We start from the raw sequence: 27,461 nt of genomic DNA on the forward strand, positions 1-27,461 counted from the left end.
GAAGTCCAAAATCAAGGCGCTAGCAAGACAATGTTCCCTCTGAAGGAATTAGGGAAGGATCTGTTCCAGATCTCTCTCCCAGCTTCTGGTCGTTCCTTGGCTGGTGGCTACATAACTCCAATTTCCATATGGCATACGCTCTGTGTATGTCTGTGCCCAAACTTCCCCTTTGTATTTTTGTTTTTATTATTTGTTGTTTTTTATTTTTTAAAGAGTAGCAGTATTTATTTATTCATTCATTCATTCATTCATTCATTTTGAGAGAGAGAGAGCAGGTACAGAAACAGGGGAGGGCCAGAGAGAGAAGGATAGGGAGAATCTTAAGCATGCTGCATGGCCAGCATAGAGCCTGCTGGGGTCTTAATCTCATGACTGTGAGATCATGACCTGCTTGAGCCAAAATCAAGAGTGGGATGCTCCAAGACTGAGCCACCCAGGCGTGTGCAAATTTCCCCTCTGTATAACGACACAGTCATATTGGATTACTGTCCGCCCCAATGACCTCATCTTAAACCATCTGCAAAGATCCCATTTCCAAATAAGGTCACATTTTCAGGTCCTGAGGGTTAGGACTTCAAGGAAAGTGTTTGGAGACACAAGTTAAAACACGTGAGGCTCAGCTTACTCTTTTTTAACAGTTCATATGAATATGGTAAAAATTCTAAGCAGTACTAAGAAAAAGACCTCCCTCCTATTCCTCTACCCCAATCATCCTCCCTAAAAACAATTACTTCCAGTGTCTTGTGTATCTGTTCGTGGACAGTCTCTGTGTGAAAAGGCAACGGATAGACGACACATGATAGACAGATGTAGAGATACCTCCTCCGCTTTTTTCTTTATGTTCTTTTGGCCTTTAAGGATTTGAATAAATGCCTTTCCATGAATTAATACTGGAGCTATGCATTATAACTTAAGACAAGAGGATTATGGAATAAAAAGCCAGGGTTTGGCAAACACTGTTTTTGAAGAACAGGCAGCCTCAGTCTTCCTTATCCATAAGATAACATTAACGACTACAGCAAATCATAGAAAAGGACAAGGGAAATTTCTGACTCCAAGAAGGGACAAAATGCAAGTTTCCTACAGCCTTTCCAGTGAGAAAGAAGGCTGGATGCAAAAGCCCCGGAGGCATCCCAGATGTGCCCCCAGCGGCCCCAGTTCAAAGCTGTCCTAGTGATGTGGTCTGAAGCACTGGGGTTCAGAGCCCACGGCCAAGAAAGAATTCTTGAGACCTCTTCGGTCCAAAATGGTGGTTTTGTTAAAGCAGGGGGACAGAGCCCAAGGGCAGAAAGAGCTGCACTGCAGTCGTGACAAGTGACTGATGATATATCTTCAGGTTGCAGGGCATCAGGGATGGTGGAAGTCTCTAAGGTATTTTGGAAACAAAGTTTCCAGGATCCTGAGGGGGCTAGCTATTTTTAGGAAAAGGTCATTTACTGCTGTCTAATAAAACCTCAGTCATGAGACTCTTCAGATGTACATCAATGGACCATAAGCTTGGAGTACGATTGCCAACCTATATCCTGGGGGGCTAGAGATAAGGAAAGTTTCCAAAGGAATTTTTACACCTTAAAGTAGACTTAGAGGATCCTAGAGGCCGGGGGATAATGTTAAGCTAAGATTGCCTTTTGCCCTTAGCAAAGTGTCATCACCGAGGCAGCCAAGCTCCCAGAGGAATGTCAGTCACTCTGCCTGTCTGGAGGACTTGTCAATGGCTGTAAATTGTAAGAAAATTTAATCTTTCTCCTTCTGCCTTTGTTCCCCGCAACACTAGTGTTGCGGGATCCTCGAGCGCAGTGGCCAAGAAAGAATTCTTGAGATGTTGTACAGTGCACCTTAGTAAGTGTAGTTACCTCGCACGGGGACAGGACCCTGTGAGCACAGAGAGCTGCATTTTCGCTGTATGAAGCTGGTGGTTATATGCTTAGTGCTCAAGGGGTAAGGGATGTGCAGGGAGTATTAGGTCATAAATGTCTTCTTCGAATTATACTCATAAATCTACTGCTGCAGATTGCTAAAATGTTTATCCTTCAGCTTGATATTAACTCTCAGTGAGATTTACAGGCAGTCATGAGACCCAGAATGTAGCAACTGGTACATATCTGATCCTTACTGAAACTATGCAGGCTTTGGATCAGCCTTCTGGGCTACAGGTGAACATTTTTCTGCTTCTATCCCTTGCCACCAGGACCTCTGCTCTGGGCTTGGGCTGACTCAGGCAGGCCCTACGGAGAAATCCAGGCAGAATTCTTTCTACAGATGATTTCAGACAATTCTACAAGGACTCAGTTTCATTTCTCCAAGATCTCAGATAAGCCTTCTTCTTCCAGACACCCAGATGGCTTGGTTTTCCCAGGAACCTCCTAAGCCACTGTTTTCCGAACCATGGATCACAACCCAGTATCCACCAGTCCATGGCTGACATAAAGCTCGGCATGCTCTACCCACTGCTCTGTAGCTTATTTCCTTTAATCGTGGTTATCAGTCCATGCAGTGCAGCCAGAGCTGCTCCATGCTTTATAACAGTTGCACATAAACCAGGCAGAGCTGTGCAGCAGCCCCCTTATGGGCACCTCCCGTAATTACATGCGCCGCCTACATTCACCCTTAGGTGACTCCAAGTGCAGGCAGTGCTGGGAGTCACAGATGGAATTAAGTCAGGGTTAGAGCTTCAAGTGCCTGAAGAAATGAATAGCTAACACATCCACCTCTTTCAAATATGAACCTTCTCCAGAGAGAGAGCTGCTGGTATGCGCTGCCATGCAGTCAATCCCTGGCTCCGTTCTCTGACCCTGAATGAATGACGATTCTCCTTACCATAGTTTTTGAAATCTGACTCATATCCTCACCGGGAAGGATGTGGGCTATGGGACCAGTATGCTTCTGAAACAGAATTGCTTCTACAGCTCCTCCGTGCAAACAAAACTATGTGTGGCCGAACCTAGAAACCACCACCCAAAACATCATTTCAGAAGAAGTCCATAGACTAAATTCTCAAGTCTAGCTTTTGGACTGCACGGGCAAGTTCCAAGAATTATGCCTCCTGTCTGGTTACTATCTTGCCAAGCTACTTGTGCGGATGCACGGCAACAAAGTCTCTTAGAAAATTCCTGAGTTGGGGCGCCTGGGTGGCTTAGTCGGTTAAGCGTCCGACTTTCGCTTAGGTCATGATCTCACGGTTCGTGGGTTCGAGCCCCGCGTCGGGCTCTGTGCTGACTGCCGGCTCAGAGCCTGGAGCCTGTTTCAATCTGTGACTCCCTCTCTCTCTGACCCTCCCCTGCTCATGCTGTCTCTCTCTCTCTCTCCTAGAAATAAATAAAACATTAAAAAAAAAAAAAAAGAAAATTCCTGAGTGGCAGATGTCTTACATAGATGGCTGCCAATCTACGTAGCCAATCTATGTGGCTGCCAATCTTTTCACCTGAGGGAAAAGCAAGATGCATTCGGGAAAAGAGGACAGAAGGTGGGAGTGGTAGAATATTAGAACTCTGAGCACTTAGAAGGAGTCAGCAAAGTCTTTAGCATGATGTATTTGCATTATAATTGTAATAAAAACAGGAGCCCCTTCCCTCCCCGCCTCCACTGAGTCAGCCTGCCCTCTGGGAGGTGGAGCTGCATTTAGGGAAGAAGATTCCATCGCAGTCCTGAGGGGGTGGCTGTTGGGAGTGGGACAGAACAAAAGGGTGTTTGTTGGCAACAGGTCACGGAGGGCAGTCCGGGATAAACAATCACCCAGTGGGAGACTGGGTGGAGATGGAAGCTCCAGAAAGAGATGGGCCATCACAGTCACCACCTGGCTCCCAAGCTACAGTTTCCCCTGCCATTAAAAACAGGCAATGCCAAAAGCAGTGAACCTGTGTGATAGCATTTCAGAGCCCACAGCAGCCACACAGTGGGCACGCTCAGCACCTCCCCGGGGACCTGCAGCAACAGGAACACAAGCGGAGTATGTATTCAAGGACACAAAGTTGTTTGAGAACAATGTTATCCTGATCAGCAAAAGAGAAGTGACTGATATGCACACACATCATGAATGGGGACCACAAGCATGGCACCCATCAGCCCATCCTCCACACCCCAGTGCTGCGCTGCTGACCTGACCAGCCACACATTGCGAAAAGCATGTTATACGTGTCACCAGGAGCCACCAGAGGAAGGGACCAAAGGCCACCAAGACCTTAGAGCCCAACCAGGCTACTTCCCTTGAAACCTTATGTAAAGATTTCTATCCTTGACCACGTGAAATAGCAGCTATGCCTGAAGCTTGCAACTGCCCATTCCTGCTGCCTTCAGGGTATCCCTTCAGATACATAGGAAGACTTCTTACCTGTCAGGAAAAACTCATTTATCTCTTGAGGCCATCAGTGGAGGATCCTGGCAGAACTCAGGCCAACCCTGCTGGGGATTCAAAGGACATGCCTGTGTCTGTGGGATAGAGGACAAGCAGAGGCCGGTGGCACACCCAGTGTACAAACACACAAAGAGATGGGCTCAGAGTACTTTGGGACACATCCTGAAAAACCTGTGCTGTCCCCGGAGGCTCACTTGGAAGATGTGTTACATTTGGAAGGGCTCAGGGCCAAACAAGCCACCACTGGCAGATTCACCACCTTGGAGAGGTTCCCAGTGTACCAAGCTCTTCTTTTTGAACGTTTGCTATCTCAGGTCAGGCGCTATCCTCTGCTCTGCTGTGCACCATTTTTAACTATTAGAAAGTCCTTCCTTCTTTTTGAGCTCCATGTCTCTCCATGATTGCCATGTACTCATCTTTGTATACATCAATACAATGTGTGTTTCCATACACGCACAACTTGTTAGCAGCCATCAAAACAGAAAATGTGTGTGTGTCCTCCTTCTCAGAATCTCTCCTATAGAAACACGAGTGTTTCTATATATAGAGAGAGAGTGTGTAATATATAAGTGTACAAGGGTGTGGCCTGGGGACTGTAATATTGCTCTCCCGGGCACTGGGACTGTTTAGTCAAAATTGGAATGTCCAAAGGATGGGGTCCTGCATCAAATGGGAAATTGCACATAACCCTCTTCCACCTGGAAGCATCTGATCCTCATTTCAGAAAGGAAGGGGAGCAGACCCTTCTGGCCTCGCATTTGGTCTTCTCTCCCTCAATTGTTTCTTCTCCCCTTGGCACAGCCCACAGGGCTCCACGGAGAAGGGAGTCAGGTCAGGCGCTTATCAGGAGCCTCCATACGGTCCCTGCGGTGTCTGAGCCACCTCTGCTTATGCTGGGGGGAGGGGATCCAATGTACCCCCAAAAGACCTCTGTGCATGGAAGGGCCAGTGTATCCGTCCCAAGCACACACTCTCCTATAGTCATGGAGCCACTAAGGCCTGACAAAGGGGCCACAAGAGGAGTGGCAGCAGCCCGGGCAGCCACAGGATTGCAGGAAGAGCTGTGAGTGCGGCAGCAACCAAGTCTATAAGCCCAGCACAGACAGATGGAGTCATGACAGGAACGGCCAGCAAGGGTCCAGGAAGCAGCACAGCCGGCCTGACCATGAGGGTGCGGGGCACCAACATGTCCTCAGGGAGTATGAGCAGGATGGAGCAGGAGAGTACTACAAGCTTGTCCCAGCAGGATGCTTCCCGCGTGTCGCCAGAAGCCAGTCTCTCCCTAGAGGGCAGCAGGAAATGCAGCAACTGCGAAGACAACTAGTAAACCCAATGCACAAACAGTAACATCCAGTGATCATCTCATTTGGGCAGAGTGAAGGCTCCGTGAGTGACTGGGATGGAAACCAGAGTCTCCCAGGCCAATGCTGAAGCACTAAAGACAGAAGGAAAACAGAGAATAGAGCTCCTGGAAGAAGGAGTTCCCACCACCACACGACAAGTAAAAGTCCTCACAGGTCAGGCAAGAAAAGTCAATCTGAAAATCACCTCCTTAGCCAGCTATGCATGCAGCAGAGCGGGTAAAAAAAGGATGTTATGGGTTGAATTTTGTTCCCCCAAAAAGATATGTTCATCCTAATCCCTGTTACCTGTGAACGTGACCTTATTTGGAAATAGGGTGTTTGCAGATGTCATCAAGCTAAGACGAGGTTTTCAGGGTGGGCCCTAATCCATTAGGATTGATGTCCTTACACAAAGGGGAAATCTGGACACTGACAGACACGCACAGAGGGAAGATACCATGGAGGCACACAGTGAAAACACAACCATGTGCTGACCGACACAGGCAAAGGTTGGAGTGACGCATTCATAAGCCAAGAAATGCCAAAATTGCCAGCAATTACTAGAAGCTGGATGAGGCAATGAAGGATTCTCCCCCAGGCCTCTCAGAGGGGGTATGGCTCTGCCAACACCTTGATTTAAAACCTCTAGCCTCCAGAACTATAAGAGAATGCATTTCTGTTGTTATAAGCCACCAGCATGAGGTACTTTGTTAGGGTAGCCCTACAAACTATAGGGCAACAGCCCCAGCTCCTGCCCTCACCACAGCCCCACTAGGAAGGATCTAGGGCATCTTACAAACAGGAGGAGACAATTTATGGCTAGTTCAGGTTCTCCAGGTGAGAAACACAGCTGGGTTGACTCTAAAGAATTTGAAGAAACCAATCCTACTGCAAAAAATGGTGGTCTGATCTCTTCATGCAAGGGAGTAGCATGTCTAAGACTGTGCTAGGGAGCAGCGAGGAGATCATTGTGGAGCCAGCAGGAGGTGGAAAGTGGCTGGAGATCCCAGGTACCTACTTCCTGAGACCAAGGAGACAGTAGCCTTTGAAGCGGGTTAAAGAGGAGTCAAAGCAGGAAGACCGAGGCTCAGAGAAGTGTCCCTAGAGAGTCATCCCAGTGTTCCTGACTATAGTTCAATTAAATAGAATGGAAAACTATAGCGTATGGGAATGAAGCTCTCACGTGTGTGTTCTAGCAGACTACTACGATGATGTTTATGGCAAAACAATTTGAAACAGCAAAACCCTGGAAACAGCCCAAATGTCCATCAAGAAGAGAACCGAAAAACTGTGGTCGTAGATGCCACACAACCGTGAAAATGAACAATGGACATACACATTAGCATGAGTGAATATCACACAATTTTGCTTAACCAGCAAGACACAGAAGAATGTGCCTAATCCAGTTCCATTATAGAACAATTCGAAAGCAAGACCAAACACTACATTGTTTAGAATACATAGCTGATAAAGAAAGATGGTGACTTCAGATAAGGAATGGGGAGTTTATATGGAGCAGTTACAGGGAAAGTGGGAATCAGGATGAACAGAGCCCACGTTAGTTTAAACCAAAGGGAAACAGACTCTCACACAGCAGAAAGTCCAAAGCAGAGGAGCATGGTAAGTTCAGGGCTCTCCCGGTCTATGTAACTGCTTTATTTTTGCATCACCCTTATAACTAGAAAACATGGGCCTACCCAGGGCAAATGAAAACCTCTTTTCTAACCTCTCTCTCTCTCTTCCATCGATTTGTGCCAATTTAGGACACATGCTCACGCCTGCACCAATTAGAGTAGCCAGAGGAATTCTGCATGCTGATTGGCTTAAAATCAGATCCTGAGCCAATCACTGACAAGAGTGGCTCCTGAACCAATCACTCCAAGATGGGTACTTGGAGTAAAGCAAGTAAGGTGGCAAACTACTGGATTCAGAATAAAATTCAACCCCAAGGCTGTCCTGGTTTCTCCTGCTAGTTTGAAAAGAATGCCTAGGAATGAAGAAATGGAACAAGGCAAGAGGTAAAGATGTATCAACAGGGATGGGGTAGCAGAGCACATTGAGTAGGTAGTGATAAGCCCAACCACTTAGGGTGGTGTGAGCAAAGGTAACTGCCAGCTCCCATCAAATGTCTGTTATGCACTGGGTCTTTTACAAAGGCTCTTTACGGAGGAGGAAACGGACTCAGAAAAGTTTAGTATCTTGCCCCAGGTCAAAAAGAGAAGAAATGAGAGACCAGGATTCAAACCCAGATTCATAGCCTCTAAAGTTCTTGCTCTTTCCAGTGAGAAGCTGGATAGAACATCAGGATGGGCGGCAAGACCGGCCTTGACCTCTCCAAGGTGCCTAAAGCCTACTTCTTCCAAAGCAAGGCCCAGCTGCTTAGGACCTACGCACCTCTAAGTAAAGCCAGTACCCTCCTCTAATGTACCCACTTCTCCTGGATGCCCTATCCTGGTTATAACAGCTCCACGCAGGTAAAAAGATTCAGAGACAGCCTCAAAGTCACCCTCCATGTCTGTTAATCAATGCCCTTCACTCAGAGATCACTATATCGGGTCAATTTCCACCACTGGAGGAAAAAAATCCACAAAACCAGACTTCTATTTCAGACCCTCCTTTGTTTCTAGGTGTACAAGAGATGCCAAAATCACCATACTCCCTCCTCTCCCAACCCCCTACCCAAACCATAGCCCCTGCAGGGACAGCCCTATATAGAACATGCCTATCCACTCCCTCCCAAGACATTCCAATGACATCTGGGTGGACAGCCGACTCCATGATACAGCACTGGCTGAACCATCAGGTTTATTTCCAAGGAGTACATCTACCCCACAGAATAGACTCAAAAATCATCCTCAAGCAGAACATCTCTAGGCCAAATGCCAAGTGCTTTGTTTTGAGTCTTGGTTAAGATTTCAAAGGGTAAGAGACAGCAAGAAAGAAGGAACTATTAGAAATTATTACAATTCTAATAAAAACTCCAATTAGCATAGAGTTTCTGACAGTGCACAGACTTAAAGGGACTTTCTTTTCCCCTCTGGAAACATCCAAATGGATGTCTGCTTTCATATTAGTGCTTGCCTTATCCTGTCTTTAAAAAGAAAGTGTCAGTTCACCCCCAAAACATGTCTTATTAGCTGAATACTCCTTCCAACCCTCCAAAGACACATACTCACCCCATCCGCACCATCTTCAGAAAAGTAATAAGCTTATTAACAGAGAGTTTGCTCCAGTGTTCAAATGCCACCCTTCCTTCCCACTGCCCCCCCCCCCATGTCTCCCCTTGCGCTCTCCCCTTGCCTCCCTACAGCTCTTCTCTCTCCTTTCTTCCTGGGCTGTGGAAAGAATCAATTAAGCTCCCTGTCCAACATTTGCAGCATGCTTCTTTCTGTTTCCTAAGACTTCTTCAGCTGCGGGTAGACCCAGGTCCCGGTTGGGGCATTGTTGCGGGAGCCCATGGGCTGAAGGAGCGGGCGAGGGGGTTCGAGTCCGGCAGATGCCTTTATTGTCAAAGACAAAGGCCCCCCATGGAGCCTCTCCACTTTCCAGCACTTTCATCCCCCTCAGATCAAAGGGCTGCTCTGCATATGAAAGGCACCGCCCATTATGCGGCTCACATTAGCCCCGCACCACCCCACCAGCCTCCCAGCTCTGCGAACAAAGGGACTCGCATCTGTTCAGGCGCAGGCCTCACCTTCTGGGGCGGTGGGTTGTTGTGTCTTTTTTCATAGCTCACTTTTGAGAGCCATTCAGCCCCTTGAAGTATAGTTGGAGAGCAGTAGGGGAAGGTCTTCCTTGTCCTCAGAACATTCCGCCCAGATATTGTTTTGAGCTCCCTCGAGGATTTCTGGTCCTTGCTCTCCCACCTCACCTGGGTAAGGAGGCAGTGGGGACACGGTCCTCAAGCTCAGTTATTTTCTCCCTTCCCAGCCACTCTGTAAAACTCCTCCTCCACCTTTACCTGAAAAGGACTATTCCCATGGAATAATCTAGACCGGCCCCTCAAAGCAAGATGGTGAGAAATCCTGCTCCTTTTCCTGTCGATGTTAATAGATGCTGAGTGACGTAGGAGGTAAAGCCTCCACACACTTCTTTGGACATTGAGGTCTGCTTTCCAGGGAAGAATAAGTGCTTCTAAGAACTCGGAAGTGAGCTCTTTGCAGCAAAAGGACTCAAACATGAGGACAAAAGAAACTGAACTTCAGTGAGAGTCCAGCCTGACGAAGCGCCCTTTTGTAAGTGGTGCTGGCTCCTGGTACCAGCAGAGCCCTGGAGAGACCTGGCAGGAGACCCCAGGCCCACCAGGCCCTCCTTCTCCTCTCCGCCAGCCATCCCCTCAACACCCTCCATGCTTCTCCTCCCCTCCTTCTCTCTTTGGCCAGGTCTCCTGACTGCTCTCTCCTTTCCGCCCAGTCCGCATCCTGCCCTGACACCAGATGGATGACTAAGCACATGGGCCTCCTGTTACAAACTGAACTGTGTGCCCCCTTCCCCCACCCCTCAATTCACATGATGAAGCCCTGACACCCAGGGTGCCTGTATTTGGAGACAGGGCCTCTATGGAGGTAAATAAAGGTAGGACCCTGATCTGATGGGGCAGGAGTCCTTATAAGAAGAGGAAGAGACACCAGAGCAATTCCCCAACCACCTTCCCTCCACCTCCCCATACACAGAAAAGGCCATGTGAGAACACAGCAAGAAGGCGACCATCTGCAAGCTGAGAGGGGCTTCACCAGAAACTAACTGGGCCAGTACCTTGGTCTTGTACTTTGACCCTCCAGAACTGTGGGAAAATACATTTCTGCTGTTTAAGCTTCTTTGTAGGTGGTATTCTGGGACAGCAGCCAAGCGGACTCCTATACCTCCTTCCCCCACATCCCACACAATGCTAAGGTAACACTAACAAATACCACTCTCTTGCCTCCAAGGCCTAGTGAACTTCCGGACTGTCTCAGCCCCGCCCTAGAAATCTCCATTTTTTCACTTCTATTGCCCTGAAAGGTAATTTTCCTTTATGTGTTTTAAAGTTCAGACAAAACAGGGGTGCCTGGGTGGCTAAGTTGGTTAAGCGTCCAACTTCAGCTCAGACACAGCTCGTGGGTTCCAGCCCTGTGTTGGGCCCTGTGCTGACAGCTCAGAGCCTGGAGCCTGCTTCAGATTCTGTGTCTCCCTTTCTCTCTGCCCCTCCACCACTCTCTCGCTGTCTCTCAAAAATGAATAAATATTAAGAAATATTTTTTAAGTTCTGGCAAAACAAACAAGCTTCAAGAAGAATTAGATGAAGAATCCAACTAAAAGCATAATAAAGCTAACTGCACCCATTTAACCACACTCAGAACTGTTACTGAGGCTAATTAGGCATACGTGGTAAGCACTTCATCTAAATGGCTATAGGCTGTATTATTTCCAGAGTCAGAACTGCTCCAGGACATTCTCTTATTTTGTACTTTTTCCAATATCCGGCATCAGCTCCATGTCAGGTGTCCCTGGTAGAGCAAACAAACTCTAGTCCCCAAAGACTGCGGTTCCCAGCCTCAGTGTCTTCATCTCGATGGCTCAGCATCCTGGACCAACATGGCTGAAGCTCTGAATCAGGAGGGTAACTTATACCCCGCGGCCGTGACCGGGTGGGCCCTCTCCAGCCCACACTCAGCTGCCAGGTGCGCTGACCTGTGACACTCCTCCTGGTGTGCCCACCTCCTCCTGACAGCCCCTCAGTGTACGCGGAGGTTTCCCAGCCTCACACTCAAACCCTCTGGGGCATGGCCTTCCGACCACCCCTATGCAAATGCACACGGGCCCGCCCACCCTGCCGCCATTAGGCCAGCACAGCAGGCTTTTCCCCAGGTTTCCCTGCACTGTTGGCCCATTTGAAACATCTCCCTCTTTTTCCGCTGCCTGTCTGGACCCTTGCCTCCCCTTGAAAAACCCAGCTCAATACTAAAGTCGACTGGATAACATTTAGCAAATGATCAGTCACATCAATCACATTCCTTGGTGACCATTTCACCACAATGGCCCCAGAGAGGGGAGGAGAAAGGCCAGTCGCCTCTGGCCAAGGCTACGTCCAGAAACCACGCCACCTGCAGTGGGCCCACTTCTGTGGCCAGTAACTGAGGGCTGGGAGGGCACCTTCATTTTCAAGCTCTTCAATCTCTACAGTTCTCCCTAAAGTTCAAGACTGGTCTGGAGAGAAGCTATAAACCTGCACTCTGGAAAGGAAGGGGAGGGCTCCCTAGGACACCCTGCAGCCTAGAAACACACACGCACGCAGCCCTCGTGAGGTGTATTTAACCTGTGCTGCTTCTCACTCACCCACTGGGGATCTGGGAGAGGCACACTGCTATTACTATGTGACCGGCATCCCTGCCCAGGTGGCAGGAAGGAAGTTACCCTAGGAGGATGGACAAAGGGGGGAAAGTCAGGGTAAAGGTGGAAATAAGCAGCAGAGTTAATGCCAAGGCTTGCTTGCTTCAGGGAATCTGGCTTGCGGGAGTGAGGAGAAAACAGCAGCCTTTAAGCAGCAGCCAGCGATTAGCAACTATCACTGCAAGGGACTGAGCTAGACTCACTTAAAAAAGGTAAACCAGGGGTGCCTGGGTGACTTTGCCGGTTAAGCATCCAACTCTTGGTTTTGGCTCAAGTCATGATCTCACGATTCATGAGATAGAGCCCAGCATCAGGTTCTGTGCTAACAGTGCGGGGCCTACTTGGGATTCTCTCTCTCTCTCTCTCTCTCTCTCTCTCTCTCTCTCCCCGCCCCTCCCCTACTTGTGCTCTCTCAAATAAATAAACATTAGGGGGGGAAAAGGTAAATCAAGACCCTAGCTCTCCAGGAATTTCTGTGCAAATTCAGGACATGAGATAAACACATGGAAAGCTAACCACCACTGTAAAAATTAAATAACCGTAAACCTGATCATTCAACAGCCGCCACAAGGTAGCAAAAGAGCCATTACCCGGCTACCTCAGGAGAAAAGGAGTCTTCTGCACCCTGACATAACTTCCAGAGACAATTCAAGAAAAGGGACCAGAATGGTGACCAAGAATAGAAAAGGGAGGTTCTCAAATGAGTGTGGATCGAAATCACCTGAAGGGCTGGTTAGACCACAGACTGCTGAGCCTCACCCCCAGGGTTCCCAATTCAGGAAGTCTGGGATGGGGCCCGAAATTCTGCATTACGAACAAGTTCCCTAGTGATGCTGATGCTACTGGTCCAGGGCCCCACTCCGAGACCCACTAGTTTGGCCTGAACAGGCTACATGAGTGGTAGGGAACAGGTGGCCCTGGTGACCTGCCTGGTTCACAGCTAAGTCCTATTTGTACCACACAATGTGTTCACTGTTTTAGGTGGTTACCAACATTTAAAAGCCAGGACATCTAACAGAAAACAAACTGATGGTTGGTTGCCGGAGGAAACATGTGAGGGGAAGATGTGCAAAATGGGTGACGGGGAATGGGAGATACAGGCTTCCGGCATGGAATGAATAAGTCACGGGGATGAAAGGCACAGCATAAGGAATATAGTCAATGATACTATAATACCTCACAGGATGCTGCAACCTCATTTTTGCCCCATGTCCCCGCCTCCCGACTCCCTTCCAGGTGACCCCCTGCTCTTGGCAGGTATGTTGGGAAGGAAGGTTGCTTATCACTGAACAGAATACCCTTGTGGGGTGCTGCTGACTGACTTCTAAGGGAGGAGATACCTCTGGGGACACTCTGTGCTGTCTGGGACTTCAGTGGGGCCCCCAACATACCAGGGTGCATGCAGGGGACACAGGGATGGGGTAATGCGACCCCTCAGCATTCTCACGCGGTCATCCAGGTTCTATGATTCCACAGCCTTTGCTGAAGCCAGCACCAAAGCCCTACTTGCTCCCTTTCAAGGCCTGACTGACCGTGAATAGAAAGGAAGGGCCTCATGGAAGAGTGTAGGGCGGAAGGGTAGCACAAAACGTGTCAGGAGAGATAGAGGAAAAGCAGAGAAGCACCATAACATCCAAAGTGTGGCATTACATGACGCCACCAACGTCCACCCCCGGAGTCCAGGGCAGCCTCGCTCCACCACTGGGCCACATAGTACCTCATCGTACTGAGACTTCGACTGGCTCCTTGGAGTGTCCCAGGGAAGAGTTGGTCCACTTCCACCCAGCTCCTTCCCCTCCTCCTTCCCCCTCTCCTCCAAGCCGGGTAGACTGCCTGACCCAGCCCTGTTGGGAGGCAGACTCTGGAGGGGAGACAGGCCTCACACTCTGAGTGATATGCTGGGGGTCATTCCTAGAGTCTAGGGGTGTCCTGGAACTGATCCAGCATGGAAGACTTGCTGCTCGGGTGTCAAAGGGGCCCCCTGCTCCCAGCCTAGTTCACCAGGCAGGAGGCAGGGAGCCGGGGCAGAAACGAGGCATGCCTCGACATGCTTCTGTTAGGATTCCAGAGGCAGTAGAGCAGGGTCAGATCTAGCTGAGGCCAGAACCACAGGAGCACAGGCAGTAGCCATGCAGGTGTGGCTTTAATTTTTTTAAAGTTCACTTTGGACTTTAAAGAAGCAGCCCAGAGCCAGGAGATGTCAGGATCACTACCAGCTTTGTCTCAGGGTCCCTTAAATAGGAAACAGAAGGCCCAGCCCACGCTGAGTGCTGAAGGAAATGTGTCCCAAATAAAGACTAGCCATAAAAAAAAAGAGAGAGAGAGAGCGAGAGACTCAAATCCTGAGCAGGCCTGCTCCCAGCTGCAAACACAGAGCTCAAGCCTGCATCGGGAAGTTCATGAAAGTTACAGCCAACTGTAAGGCAACAGTTGATTCAGTTTTCTATTTCTGATCTAGAAATAGGAAAGTAAAGGGATGGCCCAGGTGAAGAAATGCCATGGACTCAGCAGAATTGGATTAGAAACCCAGAGTCTACGGCCATACCACCCTGAAAATGCCTGATCTCATCTGATCTCAGAAGCTAATCAGGGTTGGGCTTGGTTAGTACTTGGGTGGGAGAAAACAGGAAACTGGGGAGCCCCGGCCAGCCCTGCCTAGTTTCTGCATGACCCCAGACCCTCCACCAGGTTTATTCCAACAGGAAACTGACCCCAGCAGAGTCTCTGCTTGCTGATGAATCTCGGCATTCGTGCCATGGCCACTGGGCACAGAGACCTGAAGAGAGGCCTGCAAAGTACAAAACGAGGTAACCCCATGCTTTCCTAGGATTGAGCTATCCTAGCCCTGGAAGGTCCATACCCTCTTGAGGAAGGTTGACCCTATGTTCTCAGGAGGCTTTCTCAGACCGGCCAGCACCTCCCCAGCTCATACCTCTCCTACATCCACCTGGCCCTTAATACCCAGAGACAGAGACACATGGATGGCATCTTTCTAGGACTCTGCCCTGCCAGGGGCTGCCTCCATCACTCCACCCTGCCTGGGACACAGGCCATCCTAGAGCCATGGTTTCTTCTATTAGGTAACTGATCCATCGAAGAGTTTTTTTTCCTTTGTCTTTTTTGAGAGAGAGAGAGAGAGATAGAAAGAGAGAGAGGGAGAGATAATGAGAGAGAATCTTAAGCAGGTTCTATACCCAGCACAGAGCCCGATTCAGGGCTCGATCTCATAACTGTGAGATCATGACCTGAGCTGAAATCAAGAGTCGGATGATTAACCGACTGAGCCACCCAGACGCCCTGTAACTAATCTAAAGAGAATTTGTTCTAAAGAAGAAAAACCCCCATCTTCACAATGCCCCAAAACTGTGACTCAAGAAATGCACTTTTTCATAAGACTCCAAAAACCATTGGGCCCAAGCCATTGTTTAAAGTTTCACTTTGGGGGGTGGGGAAAGAGCAGAGCAAGTTGTTAGGATCCTAGGGGTAGAAGGCAAGAACCAGTAGTGACACCTACTACTGGAAGGGACAGCAGAAGTGACAGGTGAAAAGGCAAATATGAAATATGTTAGTGCCATCTATTGGCAAGAGTAAACAGTAACAGAAACGATTCTGCCCCACAGCAATGCAGATCATAGAACCCTTACGCCTCATCCAAAGAGCACTCTGGGGTTTGCAAGGGACTTTTACATCCCACTAACTTCAGTATGTTGGGATACGGAAAGCTCAAAGATGCGGGCTTTACATGTGGAAGGCAGAGGGCAAACCCAGACCGACCGGCTTTGCTCATATTAACTTTTGAATCCCATGACTCAGACCCCAAACATAGATGTGACCCAGTCCCAAGGGACAGACTCCAATGCTGAGAAGACTGGGGCTGTTCCGAATTCCCACTGCAGCCCACAGTGACATCCAGTCCGTCACTGGGAAGTGGGCAGGAGAATCCTGTGGTCAGACAGATTTGCTCTGGACAGCCCCTCATGGGAAGCAGAGAGGCAGCACCCTGTGTCCGGAGCTTGTGCACAGATGCCTGGTGGTGTGTGGCTATGGAAATAGGATTTAGGGAGATCATTTATCTAGGGAATTCTTTAAGGCTCTAATGGGAACCCAACCTGTGCAGCTGGGAAGGAAGGGAGGGGACTCACAGGTGAGCCCTGCATCGCTAAGCCTCCGACTGCAAGTTCATTTGCTTTCTGCACATAAGGAATGGCAATGCAGCTGCTAGCATGAAGCAGACACAAACTTTGGGTGAAAGAGAACAGGCACCATAACCTGACTCCAGCCTGAAACAGGAAACAGGCATCTGCCCTGAGATGGCAAGATCAAATCCATAGACAGGAAGTAAGCATCCTTTCCCTCATGCCACATCCAGATCGCTGAAGGGAACAATTAGCTCTCGGGTAGTAAAAGAGAGGTGAAAGGGGAGTGAGAAATAGGAAAAGTAATGGAATCATGAAGGATCTAGAACAGAGAGAGGACTTCAGTCATTTACCCCACAGAAGCTTACTAAGCATCTACTAAGTACGGGCCATGGTGCTAAGTCTTAGGAAAACAGTGATGAATCCTGCCTTTGAGAAGCTGATCATAAGACCTCAACTTCTGGGAAGAAACAACCAAATTACATCTTATCCTTTTTATGTGGCACCATGCCCAGCAGGAAATCAATGTATGTGTTGACTAAAGAAATATAGGAACAGGTGGCTTAGGAGAATAACTCTTAGTGAACTCACAACCTGGTGTTTGAAGTTTAGAGCCAGCTGGGCAGGGATAAGTCTACAGATAGAGGAAGAAAGAAAGCCATAAGATCAAGACATCACTGAAGGCTGCCAAGAGAACAGACCTTAAAAGTCTCCATCATAAGAAAAAAAGGTTTGTAACTATGCATAGTGACGGATGTTAGACTTATTGTGTTGATCATTTCACAATGCTTATAAACATTGAATCATTATGTCATACATCTGAAACTAATGCTACATGTCAATTACATCTCAATTTTTAAAAAATCACAACAGAGACCAAAAAAAAGATCTTAATAAAACTCAAAAACTACTTCCACTAATAACAACAAGTGCTTCTGATAAAATTCCTAGTAAAACAGAAATCCAAGGACATTGCCTTCACATCATACCAGCATCATATTTAATGGTGAAATAGTAAAGCCATTCTCCTTCAAGTTAGGGAAAGAAAGAATGCCTTTTTATATTACTACCACCTAATGCTGTCCTGGGTATCCTAACCAACACATCAGGGTAAGAAAAAGGAATGAGAAATCAATAGTGACATCATTATCAAATATTTAAATCCAGTCACTAAGAATGTGATATTGACACAGAAACAAGCAAACAGATCCATGGGACAAAATGGAAAGTTCAGAAACAGAAGGTGTGTGCATGTGTGCGTGGGTACATGTGTATGTATGTGCCTGCAATGATACGCTGAAAACACAGAGTATCACAAGTCAATAGAAAAAAGCCGACCCCAGGCTAGTTACACCAGAAGGGGCAGCCATAGGCATTTAGAGGCTCCCCAGAGTCGAGTCCTGACTAAGCATGTGGCAAAGGGAACCGTGATGACATCCATCACCAGTAGCATGGCCTCCAAGTGGACCAGCCTCAGACATACTCATCCAGAATCAATCTGGATCACCTCTGTCCAACAGAAAGACAGCGTGAATCATATACCTAGTTTTAATTTTTCCAGCAACTTCATTAAAAAAGGAAAAAAAAAGAAACAGGTGAAATTAAATTTAATGATATATTTTATTGAACGCAAATCATCCAAAGTATTATCATCTCAGCGTGTAATCAAGAGAAAAAGTTATTTGTTCTTTAGCCACACATAGTCTTCAGAATCTGGTGTGTATCTTCCACTCAACTGACATCTCAATTTGGATACTAAATTTCCATCAGAAACACTTGATCCGTAGTTCAATTTCACAAAATTTACAGTTGACAAAGGAGATCCACATGCCCAAGTTGTTCCAAACACAACTATTGTTCCAATAATTGAATCAATTATCAGTTTTTAAATTTTAATTCAAGGGGCGTCTGGGTGGCTCAGTTGGTTGGGCGGCCGACTTTGGCTCAGGTCATGATCTCATGGTTCATGGGTTCGAGCCCCGCGTTGGGCTCTGTGCTAACAGCTCAGAGCCTGGAGCCTGCTTTGGATTCTGTGTCTCCCTCTCTCTCTGACCCTCCCCTGCTCACGCTGTGTGTCTGTCTCTCTCTCAGAAATAAATAAAACATTAAAAAAATTTTTTTAAAAAGAAAAAAATGTTTTAAGATGAGAAAACAAAGTTCAGAGAAGTTAAGGGGATGGCATGAAGTCACATGCTGGTGATAGTGCAGGAATTCTCACCCCCGCACATCTGGCTCTGGGTCCACTGCTTCTCCCACAGCCAGCACAGCGCTCCAGCCTCAGCCATGCCTCAGTCTCCAGCTGCTGCCAGCCTACAGTCCAAGAGGAGAGCAGGGAGCCCTGGAGCAGAGGCCCACAGGGCTCTTCCCAGGCCTCGAGGAAGACCGGCTCTCCTCTCCATCATCCTGGCAGCAGGTTGGGGAGGTATCCCAGGAGCCTGCAGGGGCTGGTCATCTCCCCATCTCACCTTGTAGTCAGGCACCCACTGATGTCCTTCTCCAGAGCTACAGAGAACACGGAGGAAGGAACCAACCACTCCTCAAAAGAAGCAGAAGAACCAAGGGAATGAGTTAGGCTCATCTTCCGTCACATTGAATGCAGATGATCTTACTGTTCTCTGGAATTCCTGAGAAGGGAGACTCCAGAAGGCTCCACCCCAAAGCCTCTGATGCAATTCTTCAATTCCACACAACAGCGAGAATAAACAATGGACAATTAACTACACACGGCAACCAACATGGTAAATCACAAGGATATTGCTAAGCGAAAGAAGCCAAGCCCTCTAAAGGAAGCATACTGCGTATTTCCATTTATGTGAAATTCTAAAATGGTCAAACTAATATATGCTCAAGGATTCTCAGAACAATGATCATCCTTAGTTGGGACTGGTTGCGGGGGGTGGAAGGAGTAGATGTCAGGGTCAAGGGGTTTGGGGGGACCTGGTGCTGTTCTGTTTCCCACCCTGAGTGCTTGGCACATGACTGTGTTTGTGAAAATTCAGTATGTGTACTTTTCTGTTTTAACTGTGTACGAACTTCCTGGGGTGATGGAAATGTTCAATAAATTGATCTGAGTAGTGTATATAGGTATATGTTAAGGGTCATTGACCTGTTCACTAAGGTTGTATTTTACTGTTTATAAATGAAACACAGCAAGTTATACCCCCCACCAAAAAAAAAAAAAAAAAAGAATTTCAGGAATGTCATATAATTTTTCTTCCTAAATGTAAGCCACTGTAACCTCACTAGCTTAACCTCAAGTTCTTATTTAAAAAATAGTTTATAAATACTAAATACCTACGTGAACTTTAAGAAGGTGTTATGAAGGGGAGCCTGGGTGGCTCAGTTGGTTGAGCATCTGACTTTGGCTCAGGTCATGATCTCGCAGTTCGTGGATTCGAGTCTCGCGTTGGGCTCTGTGCTGACAGCTGATTCTGAGCCTGCTTCAGATTCTGTGTCTCCCTCTCTCTCTGACCCTCCCCTGCTCATGATGTCTCTCTCTCTCTCTCTCTCTCTCTCTCTCCCACAAGTAAATAAAAACATTAAAATAATTTTTAAAAAAAGAGGGTGTTATGAAATCAAAATGACACTCTAGTATATAACTGCAGTGCCCTAAAATATCTCTTAAATGTATTATCTTAAGAGATGATGCTACACACCTTCCCTCAAAGATCCCTTGCTTAAGATAATATTTTACTTCCAAGCCTTTTCCCCTCCCAACTGAAAGTATAAAAGAAGGCTTAAGCCCAGACAAAAATGGTCACAGATTTCAAACTTATAAGGTCAAAATCAATGAGACTGTATATCAAAGCACTTTCCTTTCACAAAACATTGTATTAAGTTCAGACATTGGGCACTTGGATGGCTCGGTTGGTTAGGTGTCTGACTTTTGATATTGGCTCAGGTCATGATCTCATGTTCCTCAGATTGAACCCCATGTCTGGCTCTATGCTGACATCATGGAACCTGCTTGGGATTCTCTCTCTCTCTGTTTCTGTCTCTGTCTCTCTCTCTCTCCCTTGAAGTTCTCTGTCCCTCCTCTGCTAGTGCTCTCCCTCTCTCAAAATAAATAAACCTTTTTTAAAGTTTATTTATTTATTGTGAGGGGAGAGAAAGCACAAACAGGGGAAGGGTATAGAGAGAGGAGAGAGTGAGAATCCCAAGCAGGTTTCACACTTCCAGCATGGAGCCCAATGCAGGGATCGAACTCACCAACCATGAGATCATGACCTGAGCTGAATTCTTATGCTTAACCAACTGAGCCACTCAGGCACCCTAAAAATAAATAAATAAACTTTAAAAAAAATAATAAATGCAAACATTGAAAAAGTTAAAATATTGGCTTCTTAGTTTTCCAAAATAATGTAAGAAAACTTCCCCAGGAGATTGATGCAGACAATTACTGGTCCCTTATCTTGTCTATCAATCTCAATGTGCCAAACAAATACTATATTTTAGTACTGGGTATTTGTTAATATAGATTCTTAGCAAGGTAAATTAAATTCCCTACAAATTTTATTATCAACTCAGGAACACTATTTTCGGGCTGTTGAAAGTCCTTAAGCTCTTTAAGTAACAACCCAAGTTCAGCATTTCAAGATCTCCTAAGACCTAGAGGTTTGACTTTTATTCTGAAGGCCAACATCCCAAGGTCAGCCACTGAGAATATTTATAAAACAAGAATACTTATTTCAATATGGTCAATAATATTGTAACCACTTTGTATGGTCACATGGTAACCATACTTATTATTGGAGTGAACATTTCATAGTATACATGATGGTTGAATCACTGTGTTGTATACCTGAAACTAATGTAATATTAGATGTCAACTAGGCTTCAATTAAAAAAAAATCTTTTAAAGTAAAAACTACTTATTTCGGGGCGCCTGGGTGGCTTAGTCAGTTAAGCGTCCGACTTTCCCTTAGGTCATGATCTCGCGGTTCGTGGGTTCGAGCCCCGCGTCGGGCTCTGTGCTGACTGCCAGCTCAGAGCCTGGAGCCTGTTTCAGAGTCTGTGTCTCCCTCTCTCTCTGACCCTCCCCTGCTCACGCTGTCTCTCTCTCTCTCTCTCTCCTAGAAATAAAGAAAACATTTAAAAAAAATTTTTAAAAAGACTACTTATTTCATATTGCAAAATTCCCATTTGTCCCCAGAAGTATGTAAACCACTACAAAACATCAGCAACAACAAATTTCACCAAAATGATTAAACAATGGCACTTCAATAAACTGTTATGTGTCTTATGAGAAATGAAGAACTTCTTGAACACGAACCTAAATTCCAATGTCCTGAGGGAGGGGCCGTAAACTATGGGAAAGAGGAATATAACTCTGTCTTAAGAACAGAATACCCTGGGGGTGGGTCCTGAACAGGGACAGCAATAATCTTAAAGGGACCAATGTCACTTAAAACAGCCATGGCCAATATAATTTTCAAACCAGGCCATACCCTGTGATAGTCAGTCTGACATTCACATTGTCCACATACTCTTAATGCAGCTTCTTTTTTTTTTTTTTTTTAATAAAGATGGATTTTTTTAGGGCCACTTGGGTGGCTCGACCCTCACATCAGGCTCTGCACTGAGAGTGGGGAGCCTGCTTGGGGTTCTCTCTCTCTCTGTCTCTCATACACACACACACACACACACACACACACTAAAACAAACTTTAAAAAATTGATTTTTTAAAGCTTTTTGTTTTGAGAGGGGAAGGGCAGAGAGAGAGGGAACAAGACAATCCCAAGTAGGCTCTATGCTGTCAGTACAGAGCCCCATACAGGGGCTCAAACTCACAGATCATGAGATCATGGCCTGAACTGAAATCAAGAGTTGGATACTTACCAGACTGAGCCACCTAGGCGCCCCACAAAGCAGCTTCTTCTTCTTCTTTTTTTAAAAAATAATTTATTGTCAAATTGGCTAACATACGTGTATACAGTGTGCTCTTGGTTTGGGGGGTGGATTCTCATGATTCATCACTTACATACAATACCCAGTGCTCATCCCAGCAAGTGTCCTCCTCAATGCCCATCAAAGAGTTTCTTAATGAATAATCTGAATTAAAACAAGTGATAAAGGTATGCTAATACTTTTGGGGATGACAAGAACAACGACAACAACAAAAAACCCTCTTCTCTCTCAGTACTACACACACGAGCCATATAACTGACTCTATGGCTTATTTTTTTAATCCTCAGAATAACATTCTTGAGCAAAGACAAGTTTCGGATAAATGTCCTTCTGGCCCATCTGCTGTATTATAATTCAGTGGACTCACACACAGTCAAATGCCAAGTCCTTCAAAGGACTTGCAAAGAGAGTCTTACCTGAGAAAAGTTCAGCCCATTCAGTGGATGGCACTGCTCTTCCACCTTTTCCACGGCCCCAGTCTGTTTCCTCAGCCGCTCGGCCTCCTGGGCAAGGTACAGGTCTAAGACAGGCACCCCGCGGGACTTAATGTCCACTTCGGTCAGGGAGTTGACCATGAGCATCACCCAGACGGGCCGCTTCCGCTCCCAGTTCCCCGCGATGGCATTGAAGAGGTAGTCCGCATAGAGCCCCTTGCCACGCTGGTCTGGGGTCATCCACGAGGGCATCATGAGCTTGACGTACTCGAGGTGGCGCTTGAGGCGGCAGTAGATGTCCCTGGGGAGCACATCCTGGAGGTTCTCGCCCTGCGGCAGCATCTGACAGCTGGTGAGGGCCGATACAGTGTAGGGGTCTGTGAGGTCCAGCTCAAAGTACACGATGCTGCTCTGCTGAAAAGCCTCCTTGGAGTTGTCGGGGATAAAGTCCCAAACCCGGGTGTATGGAACATGGATCGTGCCAAAGAAGTAAGATGGCGGGTCTCGCTTTATGGTCCACAGGAAGGAATTCAATTCACTCTGCTGAAGGGAAAAGAAAGGCCATTAAGTCATGATATGGAGGGTCAGAAACCTGAGAGAAGAAAATGAATGGCAGAGATATGTCACACCACGAGAGGACAATGACCAAACCACAATTTAGACTTTGGAGTCCAAGTAGATTCACGGGCCAGCAGCGGGAGTCCTCAACGCAGCCTCTTCCCTTTGTTCCCCCAAAATGTTGATTAAAGTCAAAAAGGCAATAGCAGTCTTTAAATTTGCCCTAGCAATGAACGGGGCAGAAATTAAAGTGAGGACTCTCAAGGGACTCCAAGGACACACCTGGTACGGATGAGGGACACCTGAGGAGACCATGGCTCCTTCTCAGGCAGGCAGACTGACGGTATCTGCTTCTTCAGATCTCAAATCCAACATTCCCCAAAGCAGTGGCTCTCTACAGTGGCCCAGTCTCTCCCAGTGGCTTTTCAGGCTGAGCAGTGGTGTACATCCACCCAAAGCCAAGCCATCGTCCCCTCTGTGCCTGAGTCGCTCAGTTTCAACAGCAGGCATGTACGAAGTGTCTGTTTAGGAAGAGACTCTGTACAAAGAAGGGCACAGGGCAGCCCTCAAGGACTTCAAGTCAGAAGGTCAGATATGAGGTGAACCATACACCCAGCAACCCAGAAGTGTGAAAATTCAGGTTTACAGAAAAGATATGGATACATTCCCTTTACAAAAGGCTTTAGTTTATGCAGCCTTTTAAGTACCATGTTCTCCTGTACTGTGGAGTTTCAGCTCACAATCAGTTCTCATTATTGTCATCATTATGTTCTGAAAAGTCACCAAAACACTGAATTACCAAATAATGAACCACTGCTCCTAGGAGAAATACAAGCGTTAGGTTCCTACAAGCCTCTGGTCACAAAATTTTCATCGACAGATAAATGCATAACCTTGTTTTATATGTGCTCTGTTGAAAAGCATCTTCTTTAATACATGTTGATTCATTGACATTGAACTCACAGCCAACAGCACAACAACTCATGCCTGAAGGAAGCTCATCTAACACAAACATGTTCTCCATGAGGCATGAGCCTCTTTGTGCTTAGGAACACTACATAGTATCTATGCTTGCTTATTCTAAACACTGAGCACAAAAACAGAAAAAAACGTAGCATTAAGTACTATCACTAAAAGGACACTTATTCACCTGTTACTTGTTTGAGAGCTGAAACAAAGCACAGTATCAATTTATTCCACCTCAGCTGGGAGCGTGTGCATCAGGCGACTCAAACTCTTCCCAGTTCAGGGCGCCTGGGTGGCTTAGTCGGTTAAGCGTCCGACTTTCGCTTAGGTCATGATCTCGCGGTTCATGGGTTCGAGCCCCGCGTCAGGCTCTGTGCTGACTGCCAGCTCAGAGCCTGGAGCGTGTTTCAGTCTGTGACTCCCTCTCTCTCTGACCCTCCCCTGTTCACGCTGTCTCTCTCTCTCCTAGAAATAAATAAAACATTTAAAAAAAAAACAAAAACTCTTCCCAGTTCTGGGTATGTCCACCCATGAAAGTGCCGCAGGCATTGGGGTTACTAATCCATTTTACCAAGTAGCCTAATTCACAAACATGAGATCTGCAAATAGTGAGGATCAGGTGTTTTTGCATTTGTGTGGCCGTTGTTGAAGCTATAACAACTTGTTTTCAAATGAGAGTTTACACAGAATCTCAAAATCTCCGACAGATGAGAGCTGGCTGATGCAGGGGCCGATTCCCCCTTCTCAGACTTCAACCTCTTCTCCTCCTGCTCCCGGCCATCTTCTGACCACCCAGAGGGCAGAGGCGGACAGGTAAACACAAGGGCTGGGAGGGAGATATTGGGGTGGGAGGGAAGGCCAGCAGCACATGAGCTCACAGCTCTGGATAAAGGCGATTGGCTGAGCAGCCTGAGCCACATGGGAATAGGCCCAGGGCTCCAGAATGGGCTTTTCAAAACCAAACTAGAAATCCTGAATTTAAATAAAATATTCCAATTGGAAAATGCAACCTCCATTTTCTTAAATGCCATGCAAGCCAAACAGAACATATCTCACTAGCCCCCAGTCTGTGCCCTTGTTTTTTTCAAGTATTTAAATTATGGGGCACCTGGGTGGCTCAGTCGGTTAGGCATCCGACTTTGGCTCAAGTCATGATCTCATGATTTGTGAGTTCAAGCTCCACATCGGGCTCTCTGCCGTCAGCGTGGAGCCCGCTTTGGATCCTCTGTCTTCCTCTCTCTGCCCCTCTCCTGCTTGTGCGCTCTCTCTCTCTCTCTCTCTGTCTCTCAAAAATAAATAAACATTTTTAAAAATTTTTAAGTATTTAAGTTACAGTTCTACTCACACATCCACCTTTTCAAAAATGCACAAATGGGTGAAAGAAGCCTAAATTCTTCTGCTTCTATTTCAGCTTCCCCACTGAGATTTTTTTTTTTAAATGTTTTATTTATTTCTAGGAGAGATAGAGAGAGACAGCGTGAGCAGGGGAGGGTCAGAGAGAGAGGGAGTCACAGACTGAAACAGGCTTCAGGCTCTGAGCTGGCAGTCAGCACACAGCCCGACGCGGGGCTCAAACCCACGAACCGCGAGATCATGACCTAAGGGAAAGTCGGACGCTTAACCGACTAAGCCACCCAGGCGCCCCATTCCCCACTGAGATTTTTAAAAGCCACTTCATTTCTCTGTACCTCAATTTCCTCATCTTTAAGAGTTAGATAACAGTATTTGTCATAGGTTATGGAAATAAACAAACTAGAGAGCTAATTGTTAAGTGAATGAACAAATGAAAAAAACATATTTCTAACACCTATTAATGATTGAATTAATAATAAGAGGAATCACATCCAGGGTCTCCAGCCTGACCTTAGGCACCCGCTTGTGAAGTAACAAATGTCCCCAGGATTATTTAAATACATCAAAAAGCCAAACAGAAGCTCTACATCTAAAACAATGGCTGCCAACACTAATTAAACAGTCCAATGTCTCACTGTTTGAATTAGGTCAAGCCAGGAGAAAAACAGTGGTTAACTAGACGCTAATCAAAAGTTGAGACTGACAGTTATGGCTTTGGTTTATTTACAATGGGTAACCAAGGGCACCTGGGTGGCTCAGTCGGTTGAACATCCAACTCTTGATTTCAGCTCAGGTCACAATCCCAGGGTTATAGGATTAAGCTCCACATCAGGCTACAAGCTGAGCATGCAGCCTGCTTAAGATTCTCTCTCTCTCCCTCTTCCCCTCTCCCTGGCTTGTGCGCTCTCTCTCTCTCTCTCTCAAATTAAAAAGAAAAAAATGGTAACAAAATAATTACCTATAAATGTAACTGGTTTGGTATAAGTAGACTTCCAGGTAGAGGTTTAGTTTGGAGTTTGGTTTACTTGTTCACTTTACTGGGAAGAAACAATAACCAGAGAGCCTGAATGGTGACATGACTGGGCACCACTGCCCTATATAAGGGGTCTGCTCACACAAGTTACACCGAGTCTACCAAAGGACTTATACACAGTTTCCAACCCAGAGACACAGTGAAGAGCTAAAACGTTATCATTAAAACCAAGGGCACCTAATCCATTTTCATCTGCCAGGAGATTTTGATATTAAACAAATATATTCCCCAGAAAATCCAATTCATACTGCAGGATCACGGCTGAGATTGGGGGGTAGGCAGAGTGCAAGGGGTGGTCTCATTTTGGTTTGGTTTGGTTTGGTTTTACCCAATGCCTTTAGTCTCCCTAAAGTCTCATCCTACCTCAAAATACCTACACTTCTCTTTAAACAAAATCTGTTCAACTATATGTACCATTTTCATTTATTTATTTATTGCTGTCTTTTCAATTAGTATTAGTCTAGAAATAGAGTTGTTGTACGATCTTTTTGCTGAAAACTGCTCCTATTTAAAAAAAAAACAAACAAAGAGGAGCACCTGGGTGGCTCAGTCGGTTAAGCATCTGACTTTGGCTCAGGTCACGATCTCACAGTTCGTGGGTTCAGGTCCCACATCAGGCTCTGACAGCTCAGAGCCAGGACCCTGCTTCAGATTCTTTGTCTCCTTCTCTTCCTGCCCCTCCCCCGCTTACACTGTCTCTCTCTCTCTCAAAAATAAATAAACATTAAAAAAATTAAAAGCAAACAAACAAGACTCATGTGGGGCATCCAGCCATGTAATAACAGTAAGGACACTAAGAACAGCTGGCTGTGATCAAATATTCACTGTGCACCAGGGACAATCCAAGAGTTGCACAAGAATGTTCCTACCAGGGGCGCGTGGGTGGCTTAGTCGGTTAAGCGTCCGACTTTCACTTAGGTCATGATCTCACGGTTCGTGGGTTCGAGCCCCGCGTCGGGCTCTGTGCTGACTGCCAGCTCAGAGCCTGGAGCCTGTTTCAGTCTGTGACTC

At 46.6% G+C, this 27,461-nt stretch overlaps 1 protein-coding gene across 8 annotated transcripts in view; it reads right to left on the reverse strand.

Annotated features, from left to right (window-relative positions):
• TRABD2A (TraB domain containing 2A) overlaps positions 1–27,461 on the reverse strand; it is a 52,425-nt gene that overhangs the window by 20,223 nt on the left and 4,741 nt on the right. For 7 of the 8 annotated variants that reach the window (XM_077751903.1, XM_077751901.1, XM_077751904.1 and 4 more), the window contains exon 2: positions 22,523–23,083. In XM_077751903.1, the coding sequence (XP_077608029.1) occupies positions 22,523–23,083 (561 nt within the window). The remainder of the gene's footprint in view (positions 1–22,522; positions 23,084–27,461) is intronic. The other variant, XM_077751902.1, reaches the window with a different exon arrangement.

This window comes from Crocuta crocuta, unplaced genomic scaffold (genome assembly GCF_008692635.1).
Source record: "Crocuta crocuta isolate KB4526 unplaced genomic scaffold, BGI_CrCroc_1.0 scaffold430, whole genome shotgun sequence".
In the NCBI taxonomy this organism is placed as follows: domain Eukaryota; kingdom Metazoa; phylum Chordata; class Mammalia; order Carnivora; family Hyaenidae; genus Crocuta; species Crocuta crocuta.